Here is a 13,794-nt window from a genome sequence, read left to right as displayed (position 1 = left end):
TCACAAACTGTGCCTCTAAGGAGAGCACTGAGGGGAAAATCCTTGCTGTATTTCTCTTTTGTGTATGATAACTATGTTATCTGGAATTTTGAGACATAACACAGAGTGTTGCTGAATGAAAAAGGCAAATACTGCTTACTTGTAAACTGTTAACATTACTAAGACACAGGATATTAAACTGATTACTTGGTCTTGGTTTTGTCTTCCTACATGCATAGTGTAATGTTTAAAGTCAAAACTAGCTTTTTAAAACCTTGTTTTTCAATTCTTGAATTAAGAAGAGTCAGAAGTTACCTAAAATATCCCATTAAAATGGGCAGGAAAACCAGAAACAAACTTCAAATACACTCTTCACCACACAGCATGAAAAATCATGGTCACAGCTTCATATTTAATGTGGAATCACTTTAAGTATACAGTATTTCAAAAGATCCAGAAACTGGTTAAGAGTTAAAAGCCAGTAGAACAAAAATACAGGAAATCCAAAACACCTCTTTGACCTTTTTAATCCTAAATTTTATGGTCACGTGCCTGAATAGAAAGGTTTGATTTATGAGGAAAGAAACTTTGGTATGGAGCTGAACTAGCCACATGAATAGCACCTGTAGCTTTCGAAATAAATAGTAACGGCTAACTAGATCCCACGGCAGCAAGATACCCTCTTAAGGAGTAAGAAAAAGCACATGCTTTGGGCTATGCATGAAGGCTAGGCTACAGAAACTAGTAAGTTTAAAGTAACTTCAAGCATTTCTGCTTTCTAGATTTCTGATGCAGACATTACAAATCTTTCCTGCAATGAGAAATCTTTCATTTGCTAAAGACTAATAATCAATCCCCTAAAAATTGCACTCTGATGCCTGAAGAACACTGTACTAATTTTTTCCTTAAGTCTTTAGACTCCCTTTATTTTGCTGAAGTATTGTATTTTTATTCCACAGGCCTATGCTGTTAGCAGTAAGTGTTGCTAACAGAAATATCCCCCCTACTCCATTTATTAAAAAGGTCAAAGATAAATTCGACCTCAGAACAGAACAAAAGAGTGTTTTTAGTATATTGTACCAGAAATAACAAATGATTTTGTAATGTGTGATATTCTTCTACAGCCATTGATAAAGTAGTTACCGGAATGTTAGTCTATATTAATCCGTGTTTTATGGGTTTACAACAAAGCATAATACACATTGAAGAGAATGAGTGAAACTTCAGTTTCCAGTGTATAATGCATTTTAGTAATTTAATAAATTTTAGTTTCTATTTGTGTATTCCACTATAGTGCTGTGACAACAAATCACACCTGTGTACCAGAGCATACATCAACAGTATGATGTAACTTTACTTACACCACTGCTATATTTAGCTTTTTGAAAGAGACATAAGCATACACTATGGCCACATCAAATAATTTTCTGGGTTTTTTTTTTTGGATAACCTTCACTTTTCCAGTAATACTTCACTTTGTAAAGTTTGAATTATTAAAAAAAAAGAAAAAAATCACAGAAAGGTCATACAGGAATAGCTATAAGGAATAACCTCACAGGCACTGATATGACAAACATTTATTTTAAGGGCTGAGAGGCATTAGTATCAGATTGACAAAGTTGACTGAAAAGAACAACTAACTTTGTCTAAATGGGAAATGCCCACTTCTGCTTGTATGCTGAGAAAAGAAATTCAGAAAGTTATTTATTTTGGCCTTGCTATATCACAAAGTCAATCATACAAAGACCTACACGTTTAACCTAAAATTATAGTTTGAAAAGCCCTTCTATGAGAAACATCATGCAAAACTTCGATCAATTATGCAGCTGCTTTAAAGCTGTTGAAAGACCATACTGTATATATTAGCTTTTATACTGCTAATGCACAACTAACAGCAAACTTGATTAGATTAACACAAATATGTCTTAATTACACCGTTATATCACACTAAGGAGACAAATGCCACAAGATGGGCAAAAACATTGAATTCTGAGCACTCAAATGGCAGGATAATTGTGTTGTAACCCCCTTCACATTTAGAAAAAGCCATAATCCTGCAGTCTCACTTTACAAAAAAAGTTTTGTAAAATATTAACTGGGAAGGGAACAGTTTATACCATCTAACACAAAGTAACTTATACAACTAGTGTCAAAGGCAAACAAAAAACTCCTAGATAAAAAGTTAAAATACACATAGCAAGAGAAGCACAAATGCTGTATTAAATACAGTTGAGAAGACAATGCACTTGTTAAAAAAAGACAAAGAAAAAAAGAAAAATTACTAAAATTAGCAACACATTTAAAGAAAACACAGTGAGGGAAAACTATTTTTTTCTATAATAATATAGTTTCCATTTGCAGTCTTTCCATCCATAATTTGTCTGGTACAGTACATCCATTAAAACATTTAGAATGCCACAGAAGAGCTAGGTTGTTCTCTTCCAAATTAACTCACAAGTTGGTTCTGGATGTTTTAAGCAGACATTATTATGAATGAAGTAAAAGCAAGGCAACAAATGGACTTTTTATCACCTTCAATCCTAGCAGTGATAACAAGTTTTTCTTAAAAGTTATCATAATCTTTCTTGTCTTTTTTCCCCTCTGCTTCAAATCCATCAACCCCATCACTGTCCCTTCTCCTTTTACGATTATTATGGATGTTGAAGCGTTGATTCATCTGTGGTAACGGATCCATTCCTAAAACTTTGTGTATTTGACGGAATGCAAGGAGTCTCAGAGCAAACTAGAAAAAGGTCGAAAGAAGATATTTCTCTTAGAAACAAAGGTCAATCTTGAGTACTTTGTCAAACAATTAATGAAGAAAATTAGCGGTCTACGTATTATTCTTAGCTCTCATTATCCCCTCTTCCTTCCCACAACAAAATCAACGCTATAAAATGTGTTATGTCACATTTGCTGCTTCTGTAAAAAGTACATCATCTTAGCATAACAATACTGTGGTTTAGCTACTGGACTTGAACTGAAGCAGCCAAGGCTTTTCAAACACCCAATTACACATTAGTAATCTTTAGCAAAAGGATCAAATGACGAGATAGGGGCAGTAACCCTGTAAGCTAACAAGTGTGAGTGGTCAGTACTGTAAGTGGATACAATAAATGAAAATGTGTAAGTTTAATGAAAAAATAAACTTACACATTTATTTATAAAATATTAAACGCTAATGTAACTTTAAATCTAATAACATACTGTTGTAGAGTGAGCATCTTTACAGATATATACGTATGGGAGTGCTTCAAATTTTTCATGAAAATATGTTAATTATAGTGCAGAAATGAACACGATTATAGATCTTCTATTGTGACATGTTCATTGCCTAGCTTAACACTGTTAAGACCAAACTGCATTCCAAGAAAGTAGAATTTACGTCTACTAAATACCTCCATTTAAAAAACAAAACCAAACTACAAGTAAAAACCACCCGCAAAAACTGCCATCATATTTAGTTACTTCACACATATATTTCCTTACCTGTGCACTTGAAGTAATATCCTCTCGTTGCTGATCTGTCATTATAGCAAGTGTGTCAAAAGGATCTTTTTCACAAGGGTCCAGAAGGCCAGGACCACCTACAATGGTTAGGCTAATTAGTAGCATATCTCTACATTATTTCAACCATTACAGATTTTACATCAGTCAAGTGTAAGTAAACAGACACTGATCAAATGCAACTTGCCTTTAAGGATGATTCCTGAAGATATACACTCAAACACTCTTCTCAGTGCATCCCCAGGACTCTGTGGCCCCGTAGCGCTGCTAATTGCTTTTTCCACAAGCAGCTCCATAGCCTAGACCAACAATAAGAAAATCCAGCCAACTTAGAAGACAGATTAAACAGAAAAAAGGTGCTACGTTGTTCAGTAATTTTGAATCCATAATTTTGAAGAACATTAGACTTCATAGAGCACTTTCAGTTAAATGGAAAAAAAACCCAGACATTTTGTAAGTAGTTCACATATTTATACATAAATAATTATATAAATAATTATATAAATATTTTATAAAAATTAAGATGGTGCAAGATTAACACTGAGTACTGATACTGATGCTTCTCTTCACAAGTTGTTCAAAAGTTTTATAGGAATGTATACAGCAGCAGCATACATATGCAGGTAGACAACTTGTCTGACCATTTTTTGAGACCATAAAGCATGCTGAGTTACAGGAATCTGTCAATCACATGAATAAACAGCACACAGTGAATCTAACAAAATTCAGAAGACGCTTCTCTACGACACTCTTCTACAAGAGTACAGAAATTTAAAGCACCAAAAATTCAATGATAATTCCATGTTTAAGTGGTTACTAGCTCTTCAGTTTAGCAAAACTGAAGTTCACAGCAAATTTTCTCCTGGATATTGGCTAACACTAACTCAAATGCTAAATAAGTGTGTGTAAAAAAACCCTTGATGATAAACAGGTTTTCTGAAATGTATACATCATTTGGTATTGGTTAAATGATTTAAATTATTAATTGTATTTTAAACATTTTTACTGTGAATATTTCCATGGTTTGTTTTTATTAGACACCATTTTTTTTCCAGAAAAATCTATAGCAGATATTTACAAAAGTAAAGAACAGCTTTCCTTGTTTCTTTTTCAATATTAAATGGCTGTTTCAATACCACCCTTTTTGCAAGTATAATTCTCAAACTGAGTGTCTCTCTTGTTTTTTGATGTTTTTTTTTTTGTTTGGAGTTGTTTGGTTTTTATTTTTAGCCCTCCCCCTCTTCACCAAGTTACAGTTGTTTAAATGTTGCCTTTTATTTTTACTTTCCAGGAGTAAATGTCTATTCTGATACATGCAAGTAACTATAGGCAGTGATGATTACAATCTTTAACTAAAGGTGCCTCTTCTCTCCTGTATTAGCCCCATTTAACTCACAAGTTTCAGTTCTTGAGCCTAGTATTTCTATACTCCAACTGTGTCCCTCAGGATTTAGCAACAGTAATTTAGTTAATTTCAAGTTCAAGGCAAAATGCAGCAGGAAATTAAAAAAGCAGATCATGTTTTTGCATTTACTCAAGTCTAGCTCTTTTGGATCTTCACAAAAGTCCACAACTTAATCCTATGAAAATGTGAATTATGGTGCCCTGGTGTTTATGTGAATGAATGACTGATTTTAAGTTCGAAAAATCAACCTTCTAACTTGTTCCTTCTAACTTGTAGGAACTTGACAAAATTCTTCTAATTTAGTTTCTATTTTTAGGTACATAAAGAGGAGGTTACTAACATCCATATTCAGACTTGCTAACAACTTCTATTTGTACAACTGCTTGGGTTCTTTTCGAACAGCTCTGGCATCTCTGGGTTATAACAGGCTTCAAGCATACAGATTAGGAAAATTTCTTATTCAGAAAAATATATTTCATCAATCTACGAAATTCCACCTGTAAATGGCAGAAATTACATATATTTAAAATCACCATTTTCATTCTGCCATTGTTTTTATCAGTAAGAGTTTGCCAATGGGCCAAAAGAACAGCTGACTACACAGACTTCAGTGTTCATTCTTGTCACTGACAGTACATCAGGTACCAGGAGCAAATCAGGAATCATTTTTGGAGAGAAATGAGCCTTAGCTAGGCCCAACATACTACTTCATAACTCTCTTCCCTTCTGGACATGCCTTAGACGAGATAATGTGAGGAATAATATTGTTCTTTATCTATGTGCCTGCTATGTGCGGCAGTAGTTCTAAGGATGCTTTTCTAAGAGCATGCCAGGATTTATTCTGTGGCAACTCAGTATCACAGTGATATTAAGAGGGCACTTACATACTTCTTAGCTTCTTTTGCTGTATTTGTACAGTGCACCTTTAATGAAATGCATCACAGAAACTGGCTTTTACTTTAACTGTTTAAAACAACCCAGCAATAACTGGCTTATTTTTTCCAGAAACAATACGTACTATCAGAAGTAATTTAATAAAACTGCCTGCAAGCTTAGTACAGTTGTAAAACACTGTTCACTGAAATAATGCCAACTGCTCAAATGGTCGACAATGTCAGCACTCTTCCTTTTGAAACTGAAAAGGAAGCAGCACAGTGTAACAGGACTTGGCCTGTGAAAGAAAACAATTAGAGCTAAGTTTACTTCTACACGACACCCACAAGTTCCAGATATTTTATTTCACACTAACTCTGTCCAGTCCACACACTGAGTATCTGTTAATGTTTGGAGCTCAAGCTGCTCTCCTGAAGAGCATCATTTAAGATAGCCAACGCAAAAGGAATGCTCCAAGAATGCTCAGCTGCAAGAATTAAAAGAGGTAATCCAGGACAACCTAGAGATTCAAGTGATACCAATTAAAATGCTAATGGTCACACATCCACAGACTGTACTGAAGTACTGTGGTATTTCATCTTGCAGAAGATACGTATTAATGATCATAGGAATTATTATGATTTATTCTTTCAAGTAGCCTTTCTGTTATCCCACATTAAATTATTTTAAATGTGCTTCAGTAGACTCCTAGCAATTTAGAGTGGGTGGTTACAAAAAAATGGATTTCTTCATACACAGTAGAGTTAAAAATGCTAAAATCTAGAATAAGAATGCTACCCACAAAGAATACAAAAGAATTGAGAGAATTCCTTTTGGGAAAAAAAACAACAAATCCAGCTCAAAATAACAAAACCTCAGAAAATTAATTTCTTAGAGGGAATCTGGATTATTTGTTGGGAAAAAACCTCCAATCAAACAAAATTCAAACAAAACACTACGTTATTTTATGAAAAAGTCTACACTGAAAACCTGTAGTAATACTGCCCTGTCCTTTACTTGCAGTACTATGTGTACTAAAAAGACTCATTCAAAAGAACATTACTCACCCAGCTTGGAAAATCAGACCAAGTTGGAACACGCTGACAGAGGTCACGAAGAATACGTATGATAATCACACAGGACTGCAGACCATTAGCTCTAGCCTTGAGAGCAATACAAAATCAAATTAATTAATCCCAGCACCTACAGCGAGTAGGACTTGCTGAAAGACTAAAACACCACTGTTCAATGGAAGCTCAGACACAAGATTGAAACAAATCACTCTACAACTTTATTCCATGAGCTGCCATTTACAGCAGTATTTTACACAGGGTTAGTAATTTAAGGTGGTAGCAGTCAAAGTGCACAGGTTATACAAGAATAACATTTCTTGATCCCCTGTACACTTTTGACCTATGTTCACTTGTAACAATAAATACAGTATCTTTCTATATTAGAAATGAAAAGGATAAAGTAAAGATCTAAGAAATAGGTATAGAGACTGAAAGGTCAAGGGAATCTGTTTGGTTTCTTTGTTGTGCCTTTGCCAGAAGGCAAAGTCACTAAACCAAACAGTTGCTTCTCACCTTTCATTCCCTACACTTAATGCAATTAAAGAAATAGGAAAAAAAGTCTTAAGTCTGAACACAAAGCTTTAAACACATATTCCATTATTTAAAGCAAAGTTACTCTGCAGCCTTATGGAATATATAACAAATATACAACATATGATCACCCCAAGCGAGTCAAGCTTTCAACATCGCCTTCTCAATGACCAGAAAAAAAAAATCACGTCAAATGAGCAATAACTGCATAAAGCAGTTCCTTCATACTCAACCTTCTACATTTAAATTTAGGGACCAGAAAAATATTATTAGCATGAACAACGCTGAGTGTTTTCACACAGTTAAACATTTATATTGCAACTGAACTAATCTCTCATAAGGCTACAAGAAGAAAGTAAAATGATGTTCCGAACCTGGAACCACTTAGCGTGGCGTAGAGCAGCCAGAGCGTCAAGGCATTTTTGCCTGTCCAAGACGTCCGGTGGGTCTTTCACCATACCCGAGGTTACATCTAAAATGGATTGAATTGGCAAAATGCAGTGAGGAATGGGTGTTTGACCAGGTGAGCAAGACACTTCCTCAACGTAGCTTCAATGTCACACATGCCATTTAAAGTTTAAACCCTTGGACAACAAATGTAAATGCTCAACAAAAGCCGTTCAATTAGGATTAGGGCATCTACCCAGTATAAAGATCAAGAGCATAGTATACTTTAGCTCTGAGGTTATTTTCAAATGCACTGCAGATTATGCAATGCGTAGTACTTCTTTATTTAAGCTAACATTGGGAAAACACATATCCCCTAAAATTAAATACTGAAGGAAGGATGGTTGGACACAGTGCACCAGCACAGAGAACACAAGACAGAAGGAACACAAAAATCCACTTTAACCAAGTAGAAACATTCAAACTTAGCTTCTTGTAAATTTTAATAGGCCTCTGTTATTTGGGACCTGTTCTTAAAAGAAAAACTAAGAATAACAAATCTTAAAAGCACTAGATGATTAGTAATGATGTTATTTTTACCATACCTTGAACTTGAAATTATTTTGCTTTAAAAACCTGACTAAAAGAACATGAAATGTTCTTCAATATTACTGATTTCTAATACTTTCTAGGACCTTTTCCTTACTTATACAGATGAAATTCCTCAACCCATAATATATGCGCTCCAGTATCATTTAGGATGCAAGGAAGTTCTGAAAAGGGACTGCTTTAAGATTCAGCAGAAAAAGAAAAGGATTAGTTAAGAAAATAAAGAAAAAGCAGAATGTCTTAAAGAAAATAGAGCAGCTGTTGTATATTTAAGTATTCAGGAAAGAATTTAATTGCCAAACTGACTGCTTTGTTACCAAAAAGGATGAGACTACAGGCCCTTTTGGAAGTGGTTTAAGCAATGGAAGTGGAACCACTGAACAAAGTGAAATGGTATCCTCGGGCTACTTAAAAATTGTACAGATATAATGCAGTGATCAATTTTCAATCTTTGATTTACTGATTGTGGAAATGGCTATTGTGACCAGTAACAAAGTATATCGGTAGCGTAACTGGTGATACACAAGATAATTTTTTAAATTTGAGGAGTTGGTTGTATTGAACAATGTAATTTACTCCAGCAAGATACAAATTTAGGCAAGTCAGAGAATAAAAAAAGATTAAAAAAACTGAAACTCATGAAACATGCCTACAATGAGATTAGGGTTGCTGCAGAAAGATAGCTCTGAAACCACCTGTTTTTACACAAATGCAGACCAAGTAGTAGAACAGTTTACAGAGAGCTAAAAAGCCATGAATGAACATGGTACAATTTTGCAACACAATAATTAAACTTCATATGAAGTATTACATTCAGATTTGAGCATTTTTTTACCAATTAGTCCCATTGCTCTGCACAGGCCTAAAAGGCAGAGGATTTTAAAATATGAACAAAGCTGAGAAGAACATAGGTATCTTCTCACACAGATGTTCAAACTTACAGACTACATGTTAAGGTGGAGAGATGAAAATCTGCACTGAACAAGTCATTTACAGCGCAAATGAAGACATTTAAAGTGGTATTCCCTTTAAAACAAAACAAAACAAAACCTCAAACCTATACAAGGGAGGTGCCAGGTAAGATAACTGATGAAACAAGTACAATCTGGGTATAAGAGACAAGGAGTACATTTAGAGAAAACCCACAGCAGGAAAAAAGTGGCAAAGTAAGGCTGAGAAATGAAAAATAAAAATGGGCCTAGTAGCCTCATCATCATCTAATGGTTTGGGTTGGAAGGGACCTTAAACATCATCTAGTTCCAACCCCCTGCCATGGGCAGCCAATTGCTTACATCAACATTCATAATTTTATGTTCTTCTAAAACTAATATGCAAATAGGTGACACTGTGCAAACTTTCAGCGCAATGATTACATAATTTGAAAGTCCAATTACTTCTAGCTCTGAAAAACTTCAATTTGGTAAATAATTTTACTAAGAAGAACTACAGTTTAAATACGCATAAAAGAATCTTACTCCGTACTGGAAATATTGATCTAAAATGTGTTACTAAATAGATACCACGGGAATACCTTTGAAACTTAAAACAGACTTTGAAAGTCAGAAGTTGCCAAGGCACCTATTGCACTGAGAATACATTGACTGAAAAAATTAATCAAGGAAACTCTTAATATTTAATCTGTGGATTTTTGCATCTGTTTCACATTTCAGGATTAACCCCTTAAAGACTATTTAACTGAATTCAAATGCCTAACCTACCACCCTGTTAAGCTAAGACAAAAAAATGAATTAATTTAAAAAACACAAGTGTGAATTCTTACTCTGTATAACTTAATTTATTACTAGCCTAAATATAAGGGGTTAATCTTCAGTTAGACATGCTGTGTCCACACTACCTCTTCATTAAAAGTTAACAGGTATTTCAATTTCAGTAAGTTTTATTATGTGAAATACATTTTACCCAGTCAACTATTTCAAGACTAGTGTGAACACTGCTTAATTCTAGGAGAGAGACAAAGACAAAAAGGAGGAAAAAAAAAAAAAAAAAGATAAAAACAAAACACAAAGTAACAGTAGATGCTAGGACTATGCATCCAAACCCCCTCCTTTGTAAAGCATGGCAGGTGTGACACTGAGCTTTAGAAAACCTTGGTCAAAAATCCTTCCGATGTCTTGGCAGCAACCCCTGACAGGAATCAAGTCCCTCTGCTAGAAGGCTTTGGACCGGGGCTGTTAGCTAAGGATAAAAGAAGACACACGCGCACACATATATGTGTTTATAAGTATGTACACTTTGCCGAAGGAAAGACTCCATCCACAGCAGGGGTTAGAGCACTTTGAAGATATCAGATTTGGCAAACTGTCAAACGCACAATACTGTAAGAAACAGTAGCTATGCGGTTAACAATTTTATTTCACTGTGTTGTTTTTAGCTTTTTCTCACATAATTATACATCAAACATGATTCTACTCCATGTGCAAGTCTCAGTCTCATCTTTACTCAAACTTGTTCTTCCGGTAAAGCCTTCCTTATACCTGAACTAGCTCCCCAAGCGGGCTAAAAAAAAATGAAAACTTTAAATCATTGTAAGACACAGAGCATGAGAAGCTGCAGAAAGAAAAAACACAAACACATACAGTTACTCTGCAGCAGATAAGCAGCAGTCTTCGTAATAATGCCTTCTTTGCTGCAGTAATTTGCAGTTCAGTCTTCTATTAGCTGTAGTTTCAAAGTTAACTTTTCTGTACATCCATTTTATACTGCTCAGTGTCTTGGAAGAGAAATCTAACTTGATTTTGCTTGCCTAGAGGCAGTACTGCATTCAGCAGTGAATAAACTCACAATGATCATTTTAACTCAAGTGTGGGTCAGACAAAAATAGAGATTTGTTTCCTTTAGGTGGCATAAATTGAGGGATTAATGGTAGTAATTTGAAATTTATTTTATTTTTAGTAGACATCACAGAATTTTAGGCCAGAAACTACCTAACTGAAATTGAGTACTGTGGCAGAAATCGGTATTGACTGCACTTTTGCACAGTACATTAGGAAATAAACATGGTGTTTAAGGTTAACTTAATTTCATGGATAATCTAATTTAATGATAAAATCTTTTAAGTTAAAGTAGTCTTTATAAACTTAAATGTGATGTTGGGTTCGGCACAGGCAAACCAAGAGTGTTAAGATTGTCAAAAAAACAAGTAAATTCGGTTGAGCGTGACAGTACATGTACAAAGCCTTTATAGCTAGTAATAATATGCACAGCTTAAAAATCACGTACAAAACACTCTTTATGACTCTTCTTCAGAAGTCATCCAAGTGAGAGAATGCAGCTTAAAATTTTTCTGCCTCATTATGTAGGATGACTTTGTTAACACAGCTTGCTTACAATGCACTAGTCACAGCTACAGGACATTTACTAATGCAATATAAAAACCTCAAGTATTTTAGAGGACATGTAATGAGATGAAATAAAAAAACCCAACCTCTGTGACTTATAAATACGTATATACACAAGCACATGTATACATACACACATACAATTTTTTTTTAACTTGCATATAAGAAGTGTTAAGATAGTCTCAGATTTCCTATTTGTAGGTTCACTGTCAAACACCAGAACCCTGTTTGCCATGATCTCTTTCCACTATGAAAATACAGAATTAAAAGGAAACAAAAGTTAATTTTATCTGACCCGTAAACAAAAAGAACCAACGTACTGCAGACATTAATCATGCTTGTTGGCTTAAAAGCTTTTGGAGCTTTGAAAGTGTTATAGAACAGACCCTAAAGCAACACTGCTGGCACCAGAGAAACTGTGGATTTCAGAAATATAAATTGATTTACAAGCTCCACCTTTCTGCTTCAGCTCAACGACAAAGCCATTTCTCATTGTACTAGTCTGGGTTTGCCAGTTGGATAGAAGACTGATTGTAATACCAGGAGCCTAAATATACTCAAAAAGCACTCCAGACCAAAAAGCAACCTCAGAGAGCTGGAAAAAATCGCATTGCCTTTTTAAGTTAGAAGCACTGTTACCATCAAAAGTATTACAGAAGTGCATTTTAAGCGGTGCTCCTGTTTGGAACGTGTGATGGTAATACTGATCCAGTTTAAACCCCAAAACCTGTGATCTGATTTCTAAAACCGTACAATCTTTCTCTTTGGGCAAGACTGCTCTAGAAAGCCAGTTTATAGCCACTTGCTATAAAATACTTAGTTTTCCACATAATTTCAAAAGAGGGGAAAAAGCAGTTAAGTTTGTACCTTTTCCAGAAAGCTGAGGTTGGACATGCAATTAGAAATTTTAAAAATTAAATAAACTCATCATATAAGCATTTATTTTAACCAACTGTTCTCTACCAAGACTCATTGAAAAACAAGGTTTCGATCAAATACATGTGCCAGCATGTTGCCTTCCAGGACCTTAATGCCATCTTAAGCAGAATATATAAAACAAAAAAAAAAAAAGGAAAAAACAAAACAAAACAAACCCAAAAAAACAAATGAAAAAAAAGGGTGAGAAAGAAGTAACATCTTTAACAACTTCCCAACCTCCATCCCTCATGTTCTCTTCCCGAATGACTGGAGATGTCAGTGTGATAGTAACTTGCATTTTGGGTTCCACACACGAATTTAAAATTATTGCTGCCTCTGGGACTGCACACTTGATATCGTATTTCTCAGGACTTATTACCTAAATATTGAGAAACAGAAATTTCTGTTAGCATGTGGCTAATAAAAACATAGGGAAGAAAATGGATTTCAACACAGTCTTCTTAACAGAAAAACAGAAACATGATATAATTACATGAAGCAGATACCTCTCTATTCAAAGAAACCACAGTGTACACAATTAGACATACATGTGGACTTCCATACTGTTTCCAAATCATTAATAAAAAATACAGAGCAGTCACTAGCATGCAAAAGACAAAAAACAAGAACTACCCAGAAAGGAAATTCATAGACAAGTAAGTTACACAATAAGAATCTTGACAGTTTTTGAGATAAAGAAAAACCTCAGTGCCACTTAAAATGTCAGCTGGATATGTTTCTCATTGGAACATAGGAGCCTTTAAAAAGCACAAAGATGCAGTGGTTGTTCTTCAAGCTTGCAGTTACAGCATGGGTACTGCTAGGTACATTCTATACTTGGCTGTCACAATGTGCTAAGAACAAAGGACAAGACAAACGAGAGGGAGAAGTATGCAAGACTAACTAACAAGGTAGTGATTCTGAACTGCTTCTTGCAACTAATCATTCTAAATATCCCCAAAAGGAAGCTGTAGACACATCTGTCACGTTCTTCCACAAACTAGAGGGACAAGTGACTTCTCCGCAAAGACAGGCCAAGATGTGTATTTTTTAAAATTTTCTTCTGTTCTTAACAAGAATTAAGCCAAGCTTATTTTCTAATTAACCTGATCCTGCGAAAGCTTCTACCATGCCACCGATACTGACGAACAAT

At 34.8% G+C, this 13,794-nt stretch overlaps 1 protein-coding gene across 4 annotated transcripts in view; it reads right to left on the bottom strand.

Annotated features, from left to right (window-relative positions):
• Nucleotides 1–371: 371 nt before the first annotated feature.
• The window catches only part of ZFR (zinc finger RNA binding protein), a 46,781-nt gene continuing 33,358 nt past the window's right edge, over nucleotides 372–13,794 (bottom strand). For 3 of the 4 annotated variants that reach the window (XM_057431107.1, XM_057431109.1, XM_057431108.1), the window contains 6 exons: nucleotides 12,879–13,020; nucleotides 7,743–7,840; nucleotides 6,832–6,927; nucleotides 3,674–3,785; nucleotides 3,469–3,566; nucleotides 372–2,722 (listed from right to left, as the gene is read on the bottom strand). In XM_057431107.1, coding sequence (XP_057287090.1) covers nucleotides 2,543–2,722; nucleotides 3,469–3,566; nucleotides 3,674–3,785; nucleotides 6,832–6,927; nucleotides 7,743–7,840; nucleotides 12,879–13,020 — 726 coding nt within the window. In that variant the 3' untranslated portion in view covers nucleotides 372–2,542. Of the gene's footprint in view, nucleotides 2,723–3,468; nucleotides 3,567–3,673; nucleotides 3,786–6,831; nucleotides 6,928–7,742; nucleotides 7,841–12,878; nucleotides 13,021–13,794 lie in introns of those variants that run through there. The other variant, XM_057431110.1, reaches the window with a different exon arrangement.

The sequence above is a fragment of the Pezoporus wallicus genome, unplaced genomic scaffold (assembly GCF_028554395.1).
Source record: "Pezoporus wallicus isolate ANWC-B61680 ecotype Strahan unplaced genomic scaffold, APGP_CSIRO_Pwel_v1 contig_8692, whole genome shotgun sequence".
Taxonomy (NCBI): domain Eukaryota; kingdom Metazoa; phylum Chordata; class Aves; order Psittaciformes; family Psittacidae; genus Pezoporus; species Pezoporus wallicus.
This window is presented reverse-complemented; position numbering and strand designations above follow the sequence as displayed.